This window comes from Hevea brasiliensis, chromosome 9 (genome assembly GCF_030052815.1).
Source record: "Hevea brasiliensis isolate MT/VB/25A 57/8 chromosome 9, ASM3005281v1, whole genome shotgun sequence".
NCBI lineage: Eukaryota > Viridiplantae > Streptophyta > Magnoliopsida > Malpighiales > Euphorbiaceae > Hevea > Hevea brasiliensis.
In genome coordinates this window covers 12,869,293-12,888,534 of record NC_079501.1, presented here as the reverse complement: position 1 = coordinate 12,888,534, position 19,242 = coordinate 12,869,293, and the positions used below count along the sequence as shown (strand labels likewise).

The window sequence follows — 19,242 nt, the reverse complement described above, 5'->3', positions numbered from 1 at the left end:
TAAATATATATTAAATGCCATGTAATAATGTTAAGTGTAAGTGTCACATAATAATTTCAAACTATTTTATACAGATAATAAATTTAAATTAAAGAGTTAATTTTATATTCTGCAAATTTGAAAATTATGAGGTTTAAAGAAATTCACATAATCTTTAACCTTAGAGCAATACATAGTCCCTAAATTAGTCTATAAAATTAAACTTTAATTTATCAAAAAAATTATAATACAAAATTAAACTACTCTATATAATATGCAATTAATCTCCGTAAATAAAAATAAATTAGTAAGTGAAGCGATGAAACGCGTCGAAAGGGGCCGTTTCTGACAGCCTCTTTTTTAGGATCCGGGTTTTCGCTTTTCACCGACCTTCCACCGACTTCAGTTTCGATTTAATATAGACAAACCAACCACGGCAGAGATTGAAAGGTTAAGAAGGGAACAGACGGCTCTTCTTCTCTTTTCCTCTGGTTTTTTTCGTCTCCTTGTGTTTTTATCCTCCATTGAAAGATTATTTACACCGGCAGGTAAAGCCAAGCCTTTTTCTAAAACTTCCCATGAATCTCTCTTTTGCTTTATCTATTTGTTCGATCCTTTCTTTTCTGAAAAAAATAAGATGCCCTTTGATTGAAGTCTTGTATTTCCTGTTATATACTGATTTAGTTGAATATTAGGTGATTGATTCATAGTTTATCGTAGATTTTAATTTGCTATTGTGGGAATCTACAAATTGGAAACCCTAGGATTTTTTTTTTTTGGAGTCAGAGTCAAGTTTTCGATGTTTACTCGTTTGATTGATCAATTTGAAAAGTTTAATCTTCTGCCTGTTTCCATTTTTGGCAATTTTGATTGAAAACAAAACCCTATTTGATATTATCTTTTTTATTTTTTGGGTTACAGTTTGATCTCCATTATTCAAGATGCCGGCTACAGCAGGAAGGGTTCGCATGCCTGCGAACAATAGGGTGCACAGTAGTGCTGCCCTACAGACTCATGGTATATGGCAGAGTGCAATCGGGTATGACCCGTATGCACCCAACAAGGATGATTCCAAAAGTTCTTCCCAGCAAAAGCCCTCAAATGCTGAACCTGAGGCTGAGAATGCATACGCCAGCTTCCAGGGCCTTCTAGCTCTTGCCCGTATCACGGGTTCCAATGCTGATGAGGCTCGTGGTGCTTGCAAGAGATGTGGCCGTGTTGGGCATCTCGCTTATCAATGTAGAAACTTTTTGAGTGTTAAGGATGATAATAAGGAGAAGGACCCAGAAGCAGTCCAGGCAGCAGTTTTGTCTGGATTGGAAAAGATAAAGGGAAATGGAAAAATTGCAGTTGCGAGCAAGGAGAGCGAGGAAGAGGAGGAAGAGAGTGACACTTCAGATTCTGATGTGGATTCCGAGATTGAGAGGATTATTGCTGAAAGGTATGGTAAGAAGGGCAGTAGTAAGAGGAGGTCATCTAGGAAGGAGGAAAATTCTGATGAAGGGTCAGATTCTGATTCTGGGGAAAGGAAGAAAAGAGGAAGGTCAAAGAAAAGGAGGAGTAAGAAGAGAGAGTCTAGTGATTCAGAGGATGAGGATGAATGCAAAAGGAAGAGGAGGAGGAGGGAGAAGAGGAGGAAGAGGGATGAGTCTTCTTCAGAGGAGGAAGATAGGCGGCGCCACAAGAGGAAGAGCAGGAAGGAGAAGAGGAGGAGGAGAAGTCATAGATATTCTGATGATTCTGAATCAGATGCTTCTGATGACTCTGGTAGAAGGCACAGGCGAAAGAGCAGGAAGCCAGCATCTCCATCTGATTCTGACTTGAGTGGCTCTGATGACTCACGGGTTGGAAGGGGTACAAAGCGATCTGAGAAGCGGAGCAAGAAGCGCCACCATGAAGAGGATGAGTGAACTCTTACCAGTGAAAGTAATTAAATCTATTTCTTTGATGAATTTCTTAACTGTGAATAATATATGTAGATGGTCCTAGTTTCCTATGAGTTATGTAGTCTTAGTTATATGTTCTGGTGGCATGTATTGGTTGTATTGCTTTTTATTTCCGCAAATGGAGGATTTTGGGTGCTGTTCCTTGTTTGGCGTATATCATATGTTCCTGTAACTTTAGAACTATCCCTCGTTTTCATGATTTGAAATAAATGTCTTGCAAAAATGATAGGACTGCTGACTGCTTTTGAAACGAATTGTTGCTTGATAACTTATGGCCAAATTTTGTTGTTTTTGCAGGGATTCGAAGGTGAAATTGGGGGTGAGTTGTAAGAAATAGAGCCAGCAGTGATGCAATTGAAGCACAGTTTCATGTTGGTGTATAAGTATCTGAAAATTTGTTTCTATCAAATTTCTTTTAAAAAATAGTAAGAATGGATGCTCTAAAATTTGTGTTTGAGGTGTGAAAAGAGCCTATAAATTAGTCGCAGTGTTCAATGTTTTGTATGAATCCTCTTTTGTTTTCAATTGCATGCCTGATTATTCAGTCTCTTTCTAACTGGGGCCTAAGGGGGAAATGTAAGAGAGAAGCTTGAGCTTTCGTAGCAAGGCTAAATTTACTAATTTTATTTGCATAGTTGTTAAAAAGCATGTCTAATACGGTGTGCACAAGGTGCAATGCCTCTTGTTCTAGTGAGATGTGGGCGACTTGCAATAAGGCATGCACTTTCTTTTAAGTGCAAGTCCTAAGAAAGGCACCCTCCTAAATGTCCAACTTCATCAAAGCTCATTCATTCGGAAAGGCCTCACCACTACTAAGCCCGACTTAATCTACTAGAATTAGAATTCAACTAATAGGGAAGTTGCAGGGATTGACGCTGCGACTGTTCAGAAGTCGTTGGTGACTTGCAATACAGTCACGCACATCTAGAATTAGGAGCTACCATGCATTATTCTCGAACATCTCCGCGCATCAAGTCCCTTTCCTCCGATCTTGGTTCGGGGTCCGCTAGTGTTCTCACCCCTCTATCTCTGTTTATAGGATTTTTTTTTTAAATAATATATTGAAAACATATCAGACAAAGATTGTTGTTTTTATGTTTGTTTCTCTTTCTGACGAGTTAGCAAATTGTTGCCTTGAGTAATGGAAAAAATGTTATTGACTTTTGGATTGATGCTTTAAAAATTATCAGCTCGGATCAATTTGGTTAAATAGTGATGATAATGCAAACTGAATTCGTAGGTGTGTCTCCATTTCGGGCTATGCGCCTTTGTGTACCTTCAATAAAGTACAGGTCTTTTTCCTTATAAGAAGGGAAGGGGAACCTATTAAGTTGGGAAGCCGCTACAAATTCAGCAGTGTTTTGCATGTTTGAGTCGCTACAAATGCTTTTATTTTTATTTTGAGCATTTTTCTATGTTATACGTAGATATGATTCAGCTTTGCTTTTGATGCGGCTATAGTGTTCAATGAAACATTAAGATTTACATAGGGGCCAATCGTATCTCTCAGTGCCGACTCTCTTGAAGAGATGCTTCGGGACAGCCTAATTGCTGACGAATGGTCAAGATAACAGCTATACAAAGCGAATGCAAAATCTTCTACTGAAAAAGGTTATATAGCACTATTTTATTTTTTTAAAAAAAGGAAAAGAAAAGAGCAGCGGCCAGAAGAACATATGTTGCCATTCCAGAACTGAGCTTGAAACAAAAATTGTTGCAGCAAAATACGCTCATCTAACTTCTGTAGCATCTTTTTCCAGACCAAAACAGAAGTTCAATTCTAATAACTTCGTTCCAATTTCCTCCATTATTTTCCTTAATGAAGTGTTACACACCATACATGGCAAATCGTATAACGTCGATTCTCCCATCAATATTCAATGTCTCATTCGGCAGGGCTTCAATTATGCCTGAAATTAACTAATAAAAGTATAAATAAGTGATAAAACCCTGTTCTCTTCAAAAAAATAGATAAAACCCTGTTTTGGGAAAATTTGAGGAAAGTTGACAACGAAAGAGAATCCCCTATTTATCCAAATTAGATTCTACAATAATGGAATGGTGTTCTGAGCAATCCATGGTTGTTTAGTTGCTTTGGTCTGGCGTAGCAGCAAGATTGTTAAGTTCTGCAAATCTCAAACCAACACGCATTGAATGTTTCAAGAACTTCTCAGCACATCTCATGATACAGGTCTCCTCCTGCTTCTGCAGTGATTTGCGTGTAAAGCTGTCCACACAGTCATTGAAGCATCTCTCCACAACTGAATTGTACATCCTCATACTGCAGATACACATCAGGTGGCATGAGAATTAGAAAATTCAATCCCATAATTATAGGCTATGTTTGGGACGAGCGAGCTCGACCTTGAAAAAATTGACAAGCTGAGCCTAAGCTCTTCAAAGCTCGGCTCGGCTCAGCTTCTTTATACCACCATTAACACAGTAAAATTACTTCATGGTAACATGCTTGCCAATTGTTTTGGCTATAGTGAGCCTTCCTGCATTATCTGAACAACTAGAAAAAGCCTAATAATATGCATCAATTGGTGACAATTTTCAAAAGGGAAAAAGCTTATGAAGTAACTTTGCCTGTAAACTGGAAACAGGACTCTGTGCATGTAGAGAGTATGTGTGCCTATACATGTGCCTCATTTGTTGTCTTGCACAATACTATGCCTAGACAATGAGATCAGGAAAAGGGAAGATCAGTTAAAAGAGTAATGAGAAGTGAATGCTGTTCCCAAGTCATCCAACTACAACACAAGCTGCATTTATCTTAAGGAGAACATTCTTATTCTAGTTTCACATAAAAAATGTAACCTGCACAGAACTAATCATGGAACCTGCAGCATGCAAGGCCTGGATGTGAAGCCCTATACGTAAGAAAGAAAATGAAAGGCTCATGGCCAAAAAAAAACCTTAACCTTTCAATACATATACCTATCTTATAGCTTTGCCAAAGGACCAAGACTGGAGAAAACAAAAGCAGCAATCATTGTGAGACAAAAGCAAGAAGGAAGGGGGAAAAATATGCTCTTAAAGAGCTTAATATTTCAGTTATAAACTTATCATCATACTTATGTCACTGTTGAGTCATAATCATTGCTCAAAGGTTCATGGTGATTAAATATGAAAGTCTAAAATTTTAGTATAATCAGTATTCTCGTATTGCTTATATATATGCATCAGTTTAGAGTTGTGGATACTGAGATCTAGAATAGCTACATCGGGAAGCAAAATGTCATAGCAAATAATGTGTCATGCATCAAAGAAGAAGAAAGAGCAGCTTTAAGCTTTTCTGTCGAATAGGAAGATATACAACAGAGTACAGATGCAACATCTGTCCACACAGAAAATTTGTGATACATAATTGAGGGCATATGTATACTTCTTCCAGGAATCAGAAAAATTAATATTGTTCCCAAAACGTCCGAACGCAACATATGCACATCATTGGCTGCACCGGTTTTAAGAGGAACATTGTTTTAACTCCACATCAACAATGTCGCAAACCAAACTTGCAACCTAACTTATTAAAAATTGCATGTGAAGTATTTACACACAAAGAAAATGAACCAATCATAGCAAAAAGAAATGCAAAGCTTCATTCATTCTATGGGTTTTGATCCTCTAAAAACCCCCCCCAAAGTAAAAAAGATGAATTCGGAAGAAAAATGAAATCAATTAGTGAATCCTTTAATGTCAATTACCCACAATATGTCAAACACCAAAGGATAATCAAACCATTAAATTCAATCAACTAAGCAGATCAACGGGCAGGATAGAAAAGGAAAACAAATGAAATGACAAAGAAAAAACCAAAAAGGAGGCGATGAATGGAAATATTTAAAAACCTGTCTCGCACTTGGAGCTGCTCGATTACGGCTGCCATACGCCTCTGGTCTTCTTCAGGTAGACCGTCAAGACCTTGTTGCATGTTCTTGTCCATGCCTCCTCCAATAAATTAAATTATAGGGTTTGTTCTCTATCCTCACCTTCTATTAGCAGGGAGACGAAGTAGGGTTTAGCGAAGGGACTTCATCTTCCATTTTATATCAAAGAGAACCCTAAAATTCGTGTGGCGGGCGACTCACTTTAGTGATAGAACGGCGTCGTTCCATTGACTGATTTGGCCTTTGTTTGGAAAGGTGGTAAATAAGGGGTAAAGAAAGAGGGAAGTAAATTAAGGTAAAAGGGTGGAATGTTGACACTTCATTTTCTCTTCGATTTGAAAATTGCACTAGGACAAGACGGGGAAAAAAATGTTAAGGGATGAAATTGGGATATTTCTAGTTTAATTTATAACTATTAAAAATCATAATTGATTATTTATTATTAAATTTAAATATTATTATTCAATAACTAAAAATGATAAAATTCAAATGCAAAACTTTTTAAAATAAAGTAATAATTTTGATATTTATATAACAAATTATATATATATATATATATTTTTTTTTTAATTGAGGTTGAATTGGAACAAGTATGGAGGCAAGGTTTAGGGAATTTAATAAGATGTGAGATATTGAATTCAAAATAATTTACGGCTAAATTTTTTAAAATTAGCAAAATCTTTAAATCAATACATATTCAAAATTTGTGGTAATAATTTACTTTTTATATTTTAATTTTGTTAATAAATCAACATTTTTATTAAAATTAAAAGAATTTTATCATTATTTTTATATTAAATAACAGAAATATCCTAAAAATAAAAAAAATAAAAAAAAATCAACTTATATTAGACCACCCAAAAACCGATTAATCATCTACTACACCCACCAAACTTTTCCCTTGAGTCCTCTCTCTCTGGCTCAAGAGAGCTGAGAGGGTGCAGATGAAAGAGGAGGTCAGGCCAGTAAGGACAAGGCGGTATGGGAACAAATGACAGGATTTGCCAAATTGATGGTATTGGTACGTGTGCTTGGCCAGTGTATCCTGTACCAATACTTAAGCCAATTGATGGGCGCAGAGTCCAGCACAAGGGATATTATTATGTCTTTTCTTTCAGCAATAAGATGGAGGCAGATATAAAGGAAAAAAAAAAAAAAAATATATATATATATATATATATATATAAGTTGTAAGTTGATTCTTGACTTGCATAAATTGGCACCATGTAAATGAAACACATATCAAAATAAATCAGAGACCAATGCACACTGTAAAATCATAGCTCTTTTATCTTAAAGAAGGATCATCAAATTAACCAAACACCAAACATAACATGCTACTCTGGAAATCTATAGTTCATTTGATAGGAATCAAATTTGAGTACAATCAACCTATGAATTCAAATCTGAGACATATTTGTTAAAAAAAAAAAAGTCTCGATAATAATTATATGCCATTGGAGTTTTCCCTTTTCATCAAAACAAATATATATAAATGTACTAGTTAGAAGGCTCTAGTTTGAAGGCACGTAATGTAAATTTGATTGCTTAAAACAAGCAATGGAAAAAAGTTGGAACTTGTCAAATGGGGATTGCATGAGAATTGGAATCTTTCAGATCATATCTTTCATCAACTATAAAAGAAGATTGAAGGGGCGAGTCACATGAAAATGAAAGACTTCCACCTCCTCAACCACCGGCGAAGGCTAATGGGACTGCAACACATATTCCCAAGAAGTTGACAAGTGACAATAATACAAAAAAGGAAAAATAAAACATCAGGGGCCAGAGACTGAAAGAAAAGAAGATAAACAGACAGAGAGAGAGAGAGAGAGAGAGAGAGAGACAGAGAGAGAGAGAGAGAGCTGAAGAGTGTGTGAGTGAAGAAGAGAAGAAAAGAAAATGCCGAGTAGCAGATTTGCAGGTTCTTTATCAACCCCCAAAATTGATGTGGCAATCGACATGGGCAATCCCTTCCTCAATCTCACCGTCGATGGTTTCTTGAAGATCGGAACTGTATCATTCTTTTTTAATCTTCTTCTTTAAAATGAAATTCCTGTTTATGGGATCACTTATTCTTGAATCAAAATGTCGTTGTTTTGGTTTTTGGTTGGTACAATTTTTGCAGGTTGCAGCTGCTAGAGTTCTTGCAGAGGATGCATACTATGTGGTTAAACGAGGTCATCTCTCTCTTTCATAGGAAAGAAATGTAAATGAGATGTTTGGGTCATTTTAGTTGATGCTGACGAAGCCAACTAATACAACTTTTGTCTTTGCAGGGAATATTTCCACTCGCAATTTTGAGCACACGGTGAGCTTTTTCTACTCATATTACTGCAATCGTGAAAATCCTATACAGGATTTCCCTTTTTTATTTTGCAATAATGTTTTATATCTCACATGCTATTCATTATTCTGTAATTTGATTCCAAGTATTATCTTGGATTGAAGAAATTTTGTTCCAAATTCTTAAATGTTATTGATTGATCTATAGGAAGAGAAAAAGCCTGAAGTTTCAAATGATTTCTCATATCTTCATTTCCCTTATTAGTGATTGATCTTCTCATTGCTATTTCCGCTTTTATCTGCTATTCTCTGGTATCTACTTGAGTATTTCTGTAAATGTCTAATCCTTTTTTAAGGAAAGATTGTTAGTGATACTAGCCACATGATAGCCATGGAATTCTGAACTTCACAAGGTTCTGCCGCCAGTTGTTACGACTATATCAGCGATCATCTTCTTATGATTACTTTAAAACTATTTTCAGCCTTCTAATTCACGGGTACTTTATTGAATTTTGAAAATTGATTGCAAAAAGTCCAAAGCAAACTACGTGCACCACATTTTCTTATCGAAGGGCTTATTTAATATTAATTTATTGAAGATTTTTCTGATTGTTTTATTCAAACTTGCAATAATGGATGAAAAGATGCAATCTTTGTTTTCTTGCTCATGGGATACTGTTATTGCAGCTCAAAAAGATGTGCAAAGAAGGTGCTTATTGGGGTAAGGATGTGTTATATTTCATTGGCTAATGAATTTTTCATTTTCGGTTAGAGATCCTGTTTTTTTCTTGGCAAATGCTTTAGTTGCCTTGTGTTGCTAAACCCCCATTAAGAATTTAGGAACGTATTTTATTGTGCTTACAGGAACTGTCGCTGGGGTTTATGTTGGAATGGAATATGGAATGGAGAGGATTCGTGGCACCCATGACTGGGTATGCTCCTTCTGATGATTTAGTTGTCATTGCCTATGAAGCAACAGTTTAGAACTTAAAAATACTTCCCCTACTGGCGTGGCGTCAGTAGTTTACTTTTGTATTTGTGAGGAATTGTTTGCAAGAATCTGGTATTGTCATTTGGACTATAACATCACTTCTTTTTATGTCTTTTCCTCTGGATCTATTACAGAAAAATGCCATGCTTGGGGGTGCATTGACTGGAGCTCTGATATCTGCTGCCAGTAACAGGAACAAAGACAAGATTGTGACAGATGCCCTCACAGGAGGTGCCATTGCAACTGCTGCAACATTCCTTAACTATCTCACTTAAATCAGCGAAGCTTGAATTGTTCCTAATATCTTTGGCAAATTGCGAGGCATTAGATGTCAGTGGCATCATTTTCCTTTCATCATAAATGTAGAATGCCAGAGTAATCATAAATGTTCCATATTGTAGAATGTTGAGCTCGACTGCGGTTAGTGGAATGAATTTGTGCTATCTATATGCTACTTGTGTTTTTTCTTGAATAATTAGCATCACAGTGTTTTAATGGATTCTGTATCCATAAACTTGACTTAGAGGGCTTATGGTTGTGTTCTTAGATTTCATTTGAGACTACTCTTGATTCTAATTTCTAAAGCATCTTACCCACCTAGGGTTCACTGCTTGCTGTGGTGGTTATCAAATGGCAGATTAATTTTATTATTTCATATTTGGCTCACCATCTGATAGAGCTTTTTGATGAAGAATCCGTCTTGACATTAGGTTTTGGGAGAAATAACTGATTTCAGCCTCATTCAGGCTTTATAAGCTTTGGAAAAATGTTTCTGAGATGAAGTGCCTAACTAACCAAAGCAATTGTAGTCATAGAGCAATGAAGAGTTCCAGACAATTGTGGAACGAATATAAAATCAAATTAGGGTAAAATGACATCTAAATCAAATTGGGATTAAACAATGAATGCTTGTTTCTCACTCAGGCCCAAATCCCAGACTAGGAATGATCATTTAAGAAACATCTAAGAATAAAATGTTTGGTGCACTGGAATATTGAAACTGGATGAGTTCAAAGATTTGCGCAGTTTTATGCTCTGCTACAGGCTTCCCCGCACATGATGCTGGGTGCGAAGCCTTCATTCTCTCATAAACACTTTATCAGGAACAAGTGGGATTAGATATCGAGTTTCTTGTGACTTTTCCAAAAACTTGCTTAAACTAATTTACTGGCAACGACACAAAAAAACCAATTTCCCTCGAGAAAAATGAACGAAATTTGTACAACATATAAACTCTTGTACACGATCAAGTTTTGAACTGCTCAACAAGTTTAATCAGGCTATAGGTCTCAGCATCTGGTCTAGCACCTCCTAAAATCATCCTCCTCAAAAGATTAGGAACATAAATTTTGGCCTTCACATAAGTTTTTATTAATGTATTGTACACAAAAGTATGCCTTGTATAATTTGCTTTCTTTATTTCTTCAAAGAACTTCTCAGCATTAACTATATCACCCTTCTCTGCAAAAATTTCAATAAATGAAAGCGTAGTTTCCAACCATGGGATTGAATTCCTTACCTTGTTGCTTGTTTTCAAGTGCATCCCCATTTCTAGAGTCTTCAAGGCTTCTTCCACTAGTTCAGCCTTCAAGCAACCCAAAGCAAGATGTCGAAAAGTAATGGCATTTGGCTTGCATCCATTTATCTCCATCTCCCTGAAAATTCCAGTTGCCCTTTTTATCTGCCCATATTTGCAATACACAGATAACATGGAATTGAACGCTTCTGTTGATTTCAACCCTTTTAATGACTTCATCTCTAACCAAAGCTCTTCAGCTCGATTGAGCTGCCCAATTCTACCAAATGCTTCAACTGCAAGCATGTAACTTTTAGACCTAACATGGGAGAGTTCTTGCACAATGCCCCACGTTCTCTCTAATTTCTTCTCCTTCCCCAAACACCCGTACAATATGATTAAAATATCTAGCGTTGACCAGTTATCTCCTGTACGAGATATCTCCACAGCTTCAACATATGCCTCAGCCACTGTATACAATCTCGCAACTGCATGTGCAGTAGCTAATATGCAGAAAGATATCTCATTTGGCTCCACTTTTGATAGCTTCATTTCACCAAATACCTTCACTAGTCCTTCAATATTGTGTTCATTAGCTTCAATTTTCATCAGAATGTTGTATGTGGAGACATGAGGAGCCACCTTATAGGCCTTCATTAGATTAAGGAATTTTGGGATCATTTTTCTGCGACCAGGAGAGGAATGGAGGATTATAAGGCGGTTGAAAACCAAATGTGATATGGGGTGACCCAATTCCCTCATTTTCTTCATGTAGTCAAGCGAAAGCCTTATGACACCCTTTTCCAAACATGCAATTACAAGGTTGTTATATAGCAATTCATTCTGGAACTCGGGAGGGATACGGGTGAAGAGCTTTTCTCCTTGAGATATCCCATGAAGTTTGGTTGTGAATTCCAAAAGGTAAGAGTAGTCAAGTTCTTTTGGCCTATATGGTCTCTCCCTGATCACCCATTCCATCACCTGCCAAAAGCAGCAGACCATGCAGTGTTTAAGTATTGTTCCACCCAAGATTCTCAAATAGCTGATCTAATTTACAATGTCACCATATGTTACCGCACCTTCTCATTCTAAGAAATTTGTAGGTTTGAGTGCTTTATATAATAGTTTTTGTTTGATTACACATCACATTCTCACTTCGTTACCAGGAAAGAGAAAATACCAATACATAAAGATGTGAGCTTTTTTCACCATCTATCAGAGCAAATCAAAGAAAACTAATTGGGTTAGTTGAAGTGCATCTTTCTTTGGAAAACTAATTGGAAGCTAAACGGACATCTAGAAACTCAGTTTTATTTCGTTCTCTTCCACCTTCTCAGCAATCTGCTCAGCTAAGCGATTCATTTAAACATTTAAACAAACACCTAATACCATTAAGAAAAAGGAGAAAGAGAAAAAACCTGAAGCGCGCGTTTGTTCAATTTGAGCTTCCTCAAGCGGTTAATGGAGTGAAAAATGTCACCTCGGTGAATGGGAAAGCCTTCGCGCATCCAACTTTGAAAGGCTAAACCAACCGATTCTCCTCTGGAAAGCTTCTCAATTCTCAAAGATAAGCACTTGGGTGCTTCTTGTTCTTCTTCTGGTTCTAATATCTTCTTCTCGGCGGGACAATCGCTTGTGAGGGTACAGAGAAAACTGAAACTACAAGGAATTTGGTAGAGAGGTAGACAGGTGATAGAAAATGTTCGATCAGTTGCACGAGAGAACCGGAGTTGGCCCAGAAGGGCCAGCGCACGCATGCTTCTCGTATAATTCGGCTTCAGGACCTGAAAGCGCGCTTATGCAAGGGAGCCTGTGATTTTATTTGAAAAAGATGTCGACACCTGCAAACAGTCGAAAGTTCAGCCCAGAAGAGAAACTAGAATGGAAGCATAGCTGCTACCAATCCAGCCCATGTCTTTGTCCAGGTTATTATTATGTTCAGATTGATACATAGCCCCTTTTTTTATTTTTTATTTTTTATTTTTTTCAAATTAAGTAAGGAAATTGAAAGAATGGATACTTAAACTTGAATATACCAAATCAACAAAGAACCAATTGTATGAGAAGCCACAAGTCCTTAATTTAAGACTTTCAGCCATTAATATGAGATGAATTTTCATGATTATGATTAAAAATTTTAACATTAAAATAAGAGATAAAAAAAAGTTTGATTTCCATTGTATGGTTTAACCCGTTTGGAATCCTTATTAAGAGCATTGCTAAGCACTCCTATGAGATTAAATAAAAAAAAAAATATTGCAGAGTGATATAAGAGTTACAAATTAATTTGATGTCGAAGTTATTGAAAATTGATAGTGGTAGATAAATAGATAGATTTCAAGTTCATTTGGAAATTTGGAATTGGAAATTTGGAATTGCACTACACTAACTAATTGAGGAAAACAAAAGCTTCTTCTTTTCTATCGTTTCTGCTTCTTTTCATTTCTTTGCTCTAGGGCTCCATCCCTCTCATTTGTCTGGTTAACAGCCTCTTTTGCTCCTCAAGGGCAAGGGAGGCCTCCTCCTCCTCCTTGTAACAACCCAAAAATTTAAAAATAATAATAATAATAATAAAATAATTAAAAAAAAAATTTAATTAAACTTTAACATAATAAAATAATTTAGGACTTAGGGCAAGGGAGGCCTCCTCCTCCTCCTTGTAACAACCCAAAAATTTAAAAATAATAATAATAATAATAAAATAATTAAAGAAAAAATTTAATTAAACTTTAACATAATAAAATAATTTAGGACTTAGTTGTAAACCTCTAAGAAGTTGAGGGACTAATAATATAATTAGAAATTAAAAAAAATATAGAAACTTAAAACGCAGCCCCCCCCCCCTCCCAGCATTCTCTCTTCCCGACTTCACTCTCCCCCTCACTTTCTCCCTCCCATTTTCTTCCGGCCGGTCCGCATTAGTGCCGGTGAGGTACCGTCAGCCTTCCCCCTTGTCGGAACAACCACCAGACAGCGGCAGCACCGAGCAGGAGGCAGTGGAAAGAGAGAGAAGGAGAGAGGAAAGAGAGGAGAGAAGAAGAGCATGTGCGACAGGGGCCTGACTTTGCGGTGTCACCCTGGCCGACTCCGGCTGCCATTCCCAATGATTTCAAGTGCCACGGACTCCCAAGACGATGAACTTTTAGATGAGACAAGTGGCACCCTGTTTGGTGGCTAGAAAAAAGAGAATCGGCGAGGGAAAGTTGGAAGAAAATCATATGGATTTCTCGGTTTCCAGTCACTTTTTCTGCGATTCGACTGTCGGATCAGAAATCCGAGGCCACCGATGGGCTCAAGACGACGAGATCTTCGAGATAGGATTGGTCCCGCTCTGATCAGACACTGTTTGAAAAAGGCGATAATCGGACGGTCTATATCGCTTGGTGATATTTTCAAACTTTTTCGATTCCCAAAGTTTAAAAATAATTTTATGATAATTATTAACATAATTTGGACTTAATTTAGGTGCAATCGGATCGAGGATAGCTCACCAGCGCCGGGACAGCGTTTTCAGTCAGATCCAGTTGCCCGGCAGCCCGTCTCAGAACGTGGTCAATAATACAGTCAATCCTAGCATTTTCAAATGTTCTAGATGCGTTCCAAGTGTCAGAATTGACATAAGTAAACCCAAACTCCAAGTTGTTCATTTTCGGATAATATCGATTTAAAATAAAATTCATAAAATATTCGTGGATAATCGAAAAATTATAATTCTATTTGCAATAGCCTTATAATATTATTAAGGACCGCGGGGCAAAATTTTAGAATTTTTAGAGCTTGTTTGAGTGGATTTTTACAAAATGTCAATTATTGAAACTAAAACATAATTTTAAGGTTTTGAGTATTGCTTGGTTTAGAGGGCTCAGGAAGGGCCATATAATGATGATGAGATATGAGTTGAATTTAGAAGTGTTATTTGAGCCTTTTTACAGGTTGGGTAGGCCCCAGGTATAGGATAAACTCTACTGGATTTTCGACATGAATTAGGCTGTCTGTTGCCTCTTTAGAGTTTTATTTTGACTTAGTACTAATAAATTTATAATTTAATTATTAGGTGATCGAAGTCAGCTATTTTTCTCCATTCAGCAGCCACAATAGTCATCGGTGTACTGTGAGTAAAATATTAATTTTAATTATAATTTTGATATTATTATATGTTCAAGCATACCCATGCATCACTTGTAAATATGTATTTATGTAGTTAAATACTAGGCACGTTTTATATTGTATTCATAATTGTTAAAGTGCCATGGATGTTGTTGTGGTAATTTGGAGCAGTGTGCGTGAGTTGGCGTGCGTGTGGTATGGTATTGGCTATGGACAGGACGGGTAGACACGGCTTGAGATCTTCACTGGGACCCGGTCCTTTGGGGTAGACACGGCTTGAGTTCTACGCTGGGACCCCAATTTGGTTTATTAAACGAAAGTTCGGCTTGAGTTCTTCGCTAGCACAGGTTGAATTAAGAGGGCTGTATAGGGGATCAGCTCCCATATATGTATTGTTTGACCTTATCTGGTGTGTAAGTGCTCCAGATTATCTTTTTACTGTTATGATGTGAAAATATTGACAATGTTGCATTTCACTCTACAGGGTGTATTAGTTTTAGATAGCTATAGAGATTATGGTTAAAATTGATATTTTACTCTCTGAGTTGAATGTTCACTCCTGTTCACCATATTTTTCCACGCTACAGGAGGAGACCTTTTTCAGAATAACCTGTCCCTTTCCTCGCAGGTTATGAAAAGATTACTTAATTGTATTATTATTCTCTAAATTTGTAATTTAGGACTCCGTATGTACTAGTAGTAGCATTAATCCTGTCAGGGACTGCATGAATTTAAGTTTTTATATTAACAAATGAAAAATTTTTATGAGTTTTAAATAGTTTGTAAATGGTGTAACAGGATTGAGCTGGTCTCCTCTAATTTTAGTTTCTGATAATTACTGGGTTAAGTTGACCCAAATACAATTATAACAGTTTAATTTAAATTATTTTATATGCATATTGGGCCTAAATTGTGGGCCTGGTCATGGATTTGAGAACAGTATGGCTTACTACGAGCTTCGGGGGTTTTATACTGGTCCAGATCCTAATGCCGGTCCAGTCTATAAGTTAGGTCGTGACACTCGACACTCCTCCTCCCAACAATGGTTTTCTTTCCTCCACTTATCGGGTGGACTATATATGGCTTTTGGTTCGTGTTGCAGGTCAAATGTTTCATTGGAGACGATTTTCATCTGAACTGAGTAGCTTTTCATGCTGGCTGCATGTGTGTTTGTGGATGAGTAGGCTTGGATCTTGGCTATTTATGGGTGTTTGAGTGTTTGAGTGTTTGGCCCTTGCTATTGGTTTGAGCTTAGCTGTTCAATAAAAATTTCTGGCTTTCGAAGGAAAAAAAAAAAAAAAAAAAAAAAAAAATAACGAGGGAAAGAATGCCCCTATTGCCCTGCTCCCTAAATTTCACTGTAAATAATTAATTTTATTTATCCATAAATGACAAATGGGTTGACAAGTGTGCATAATTTGATTCTAAAATTTCATGGCACTTGAATTATCTTATTTGATATACTATAACCACTAACAAAATAATTAGGTTCAATTAATGGTATACATTTTTTGAAATAAATATCTTTCTGGAACAGTGATATGAAGAATAATATAACAATCAAATAGAATCCTATGCCATCTTTTTCCTTTTTGTCTGTGCTAAAGCAAAGAAAATCCTGTCGATATTGTTACTCTATGTCACAATTATTATTTTTTTTCTTGTTTTTGTCATCAGTGGAACTTAAATTCTAACACTCTAATAATCACCGCCACTAATTTAGAGTTATACAATGTCATAATTGATTCTTCTTTTATCTTACAGTACGTGATTGATTTTGTGATTTATCTCCTTAACAAGGAAGATAAATTAATATGTTTTGGTTAAAAGGTCATTATCAATTCCAAGACTTTTCTCTGCTGAGCAGCTCAAAGGGGTAAAAAAAAGCAAGTTGATGAGAGTGGACAACAAGAAATTGCATCACTTGCGTAATTGAGATTTAACTTGAAGACAAATGAATGAGGGGGCACGTTATATTAGTAGAATTTAGGTCAATTCTAATTAATAGCGAATTAAACATCACTACATGTCAGCATTGTTAATTAAATAGTAATATAATAATATCACATCATCTCTTAGATCATCTTAGGCGGTAGAGAAAAAAATGATTTGAAGGTAGAGCAGAGAATGATTTGGCTATTAGAATGCTCTCTCTGTTTTTGAATATTTTTGTGTTGATATTTTTTGATTTGATTTTGGCTGAATTTTGATTTTTATGTGTAGTATGATATGTGGAGATGAGATTTGCCTATGGGTGAACTTTCAATTTTCTGATAATGCCATGCAGCAAAGCTATGGTAAAGAGTTCTGATTCGTCTTTTTTAACATGTTCTGGAAATTTTCTCTCTGGTTCTCTTTGATTTGTAATGGGCTGGATTGAAACTTCTGAGTTGATGGATTTTGGGTTATTTTTTCTGGTTTGAGCTTAGTCCTTAACCCCCTGTATTTCATTCTGATTTAATGAAATTCTGATTTCATGTTAGAAAAAAAAAAGCATTGTTAATTAAATATTAATATAATAATATCATGTCATCTCTTAGAGCATCTTACTGAACACATCTCTGAGAACTATGAAATTTGGGAGAGAGAAAAAAAGAAAGAAAGAAAGTGGGAAAAATTAGATCATAAGTGAAGGGAGATGTTTTAATCAATGATCACAATACTAACTGAAGTTCCCCTTCCAAAAGTACACTGAAGACAAGTTAAGACCAGCAAAGCAGAGAGGACACAACACATAAAACAAGCCATGAAACTGCTGGAAGGAAATCCTAATACAAGGATTTGGATAACCCAAGGCTGTTTTATTTACAGCAGCAAGCCAAGCTCTATTATACATATTCATTAACGAAATTTTTTTTTTCCTAATTTTTTTGGTATTTATTGAGAACATCAAGTACAGCTTTGCTGGGTCCATTTCCATGCTGCTTTCTCATTTGCAGTTGCATGGATCACAGCTGCAGTTTGATCCACACTTGCAGCCATTCCCACTCTCAGCACCAAAGTTCATCTCAGAACCCTCATAGAACCTGCAAAAGCATAGCAGCAGTCAATTAATTTCGTCCTCTTTGTATAATCAAGAATCTAACGTTGATTATCTTTTTTTCCCCCTCTTTTGGGTGCATGAAAAATTTCCAAACTTGAGTAAGGTCTAAAATTCAAATCCTCCAGTAAACCAAAAAATTGTCATAGTGATGCCTACTTCTTAGGAGGTGCAACTCCTGCAATGAGGGTCTCAGTTCTGGTGTTCTCTACGATGTCAGGGTACATACCACATCTGCAAGAATTCAAGAAGACGATGGAGAAAATATTAGAGAGTAACCCTTAAAGAGATGTTTGGTAAAGGAGAAAATATTTTCCAAGAAAAAGAATTACCCGCCGCAGCCGCTGCCGCACTTGCATCCAGAGCCACAGCCACAGTTTCCTCCGCAGCAAGACATTTTCTTTAGTATTTGGAAGGGGCCTTTACTTGGTAATTGAATTCTTCAACTCTAGGATGGCTCTTAAACGACTTGCCCCCAATCCAATTTATAGTGCAGTTAAGCAACAAGTCTTTCATATCCACCCTACACGTGGATAAATCTAAGGTCAGTAGCGTCTGTGTGATGAATAATTTCTCCCGTATGATAGGTTCCATCTCCCCTAGGTGAGAACCGACAAATCTCTCTCTTTATCCTTTCTCTGTCATCATACATAAAATCATATTAACAATTGTATGATAATTTAATTTTAAATACAATAATGACATTGATTATATAGCGTATGATAATTGATTGATATTTTTTTTAATTAATTGGCTTCATTTAAGACTCCATTTGGTATTGAAGTTATGAATCAAAGAAAACGCTTTTCAAAAAAAAAAATGTTAAGTAAGAATTCAATAATTTAGTAAAAACGCCAAACAAGTCTAAGAGGTGAAAATTATAACCTATAGCTATTAAAATAGTTTTAATGTTATCAAGTTAAAATTTATTAATATAAGTAATAATTAAATCATAAATTTTTGTAATTGACATATTATCTAGAATAAAATAGAAATATTAATTTTTATGTTAATTTTGGTATACGTACTCATAAAAGATTATTTTCTTTTATATAATAACAACAATATTATGCATGCAAATACTACATAAACATTACATATAATTAAAATAAAATCAACAATTTAGAAATAAAATTGATAAACTTAACCAAAAAAAAAAAGAATGTGTTAAAATTATATGACATATTGGAGAAATTTATTGTTAATGATAATAATGTGCACGAATTAAAAGAAGTCTTAGTCTACCACAAAGGTGAAAAGGAGAAAAAGAAGAAGAAGTCTTACTGACCCACTAGACAAAGTGGTCTAAATCATAGCTTAAGGGTCCTTTCATTTCTGTAAGGATTTTTTATCGCTTTCATGGAGAAATCAAGAGAACATTATACAGGAAAAATGACAATAAGAATATTATTATTATTATTATTATTATTATTATTATTATTATTATTTATTACCAGCAATGTTGTCCTGCCCCTTGGTAATAT

General features: G+C 35.9%; 5 protein-coding genes across 5 annotated transcripts; 2 read left to right on the top strand and 3 right to left on the bottom strand.

Moving 5' to 3' along the window:
- The first annotated feature begins 360 nt into the window (after window positions 1–360).
- On the top strand, window positions 361–2,469 carry LOC110660155 (CAX-interacting protein 4). Its single transcript, XM_021818341.2, has 3 exons — window positions 361–527; window positions 901–1,905; window positions 2,223–2,469. Exon 2 carries the CDS (start codon window positions 921–923, stop codon window positions 1,887–1,889), a length of 969 nt encoding a protein of 322 aa, XP_021674033.1. The 5' UTR covers window positions 361–527; window positions 901–920; the 3' UTR covers window positions 1,890–1,905; window positions 2,223–2,469.
- Window positions 2,470–3,865: 1,396 nt separating this feature from the next.
- Window positions 3,866–5,972, bottom strand: LOC110660156 (mitochondrial import inner membrane translocase subunit TIM9). The gene is made up of 2 exons (XM_021818342.2): window positions 5,780–5,972; window positions 3,866–4,206 (listed from the first exon to the last, which is right to left on the bottom strand). Exons 1-2 carry the CDS (start codon window positions 5,872–5,874, stop codon window positions 4,011–4,013), a joined length of 291 nt encoding a protein of 96 aa, XP_021674034.2. The 5' UTR covers window positions 5,875–5,972; the 3' UTR covers window positions 3,866–4,010.
- A 1,523-nt stretch (window positions 5,973–7,495) lies between these two features.
- Window positions 7,496–9,549, top strand: LOC110660157 (outer envelope pore protein 16, chloroplastic). The gene is made up of 6 exons (XM_058152972.1): window positions 7,496–7,834; window positions 7,947–7,998; window positions 8,098–8,129; window positions 8,792–8,825; window positions 8,969–9,036; window positions 9,230–9,549. Exons 1-6 carry the CDS (start codon window positions 7,721–7,723, stop codon window positions 9,368–9,370), a joined length of 441 nt encoding a protein of 146 aa, XP_058008955.1. The 5' UTR covers window positions 7,496–7,720; the 3' UTR covers window positions 9,371–9,549.
- A 721-nt stretch (window positions 9,550–10,270) lies between these two features.
- LOC110660158 (pentatricopeptide repeat-containing protein At1g07590, mitochondrial) lies at window positions 10,271–12,536 on the bottom strand. The gene is made up of 2 exons (XM_021818344.2): window positions 12,030–12,536; window positions 10,271–11,592 (listed from the first exon to the last, which is right to left on the bottom strand). The coding sequence occupies exons 1-2, from the start codon at window positions 12,366–12,368 to the stop codon at window positions 10,342–10,344; spliced, it is 1,590 nt and encodes a 529-aa protein (XP_021674036.2). The 5' UTR covers window positions 12,369–12,536; the 3' UTR covers window positions 10,271–10,341.
- Window positions 12,537–17,343: 4,807 nt separating this feature from the next.
- LOC110660159 (metallothionein-like protein type 2) lies at window positions 17,344–18,367 on the bottom strand. Its single transcript, XM_021818345.2, is given in 4 exon segments — window positions 17,344–17,744; window positions 17,918–17,992; window positions 18,091–18,175; window positions 18,178–18,367. Coding segments are annotated over 4 exon segments (432 nt in total). The 5' UTR covers window positions 18,353–18,367; the 3' UTR covers window positions 17,344–17,647.
- Between the last annotated feature and the right edge of the window lie 875 nt (window positions 18,368–19,242).

What these genes read in the sequence shown, in the direction of transcription:
- LOC110660155 (XM_021818341.2), top strand. Translation starts at nt 921, where the DNA reads ATGCCGGCTACAGCAGGAAGGGTTCGCATGCCTGCGAACAATAGGGTG.
- LOC110660157 (XM_058152972.1), top strand. Translation starts at nt 7,721, where the DNA reads ATGCCGAGTAGCAGATTTGCAGGTTCTTTATCAACCCCCAAAATTGAT. An exon ending in CAAAGAAGGTGCTTATTGGG is followed by an intron (nt 8,826 to 8,968) that starts GTAAGGATGTGT and finishes TTGTGCTTACAG; the next exon opens with GAACTGTCGCTGGGGTTTAT. An exon ending in TTCGTGGCACCCATGACTGG is followed by an intron (nt 9,037 to 9,229) that starts GTATGCTCCTTC and finishes GATCTATTACAG; the next exon opens with AAAAATGCCATGCTTGGGGG.
- LOC110660158 (XM_021818344.2), bottom strand. Translation starts at nt 12,368, where the DNA reads ATGCGTGCGCTGGCCCTTCTGGGCCAACTCCGGTTCTCTCGTGCAACT. An exon ending in TGAACAAACGCGCGCTTCAG is followed by an intron (nt 11,593 to 12,029) that starts GTTTTTTCTCTT and finishes TGCTTTTGGCAG; the next exon opens with GTGATGGAATGGGTGATCAG.
- LOC110660156 (XM_021818342.2), bottom strand. Translation starts at nt 5,874, where the DNA reads ATGGACAAGAACATGCAACAAGGTCTTGACGGTCTACCTGAAGAAGAC. An exon ending in CAGCTCCAAGTGCGAGACAG is followed by an intron (nt 4,207 to 5,779) that starts GTTTTTAAATAT and finishes GTGTATCTGCAG; the next exon opens with TATGAGGATGTACAATTCAG.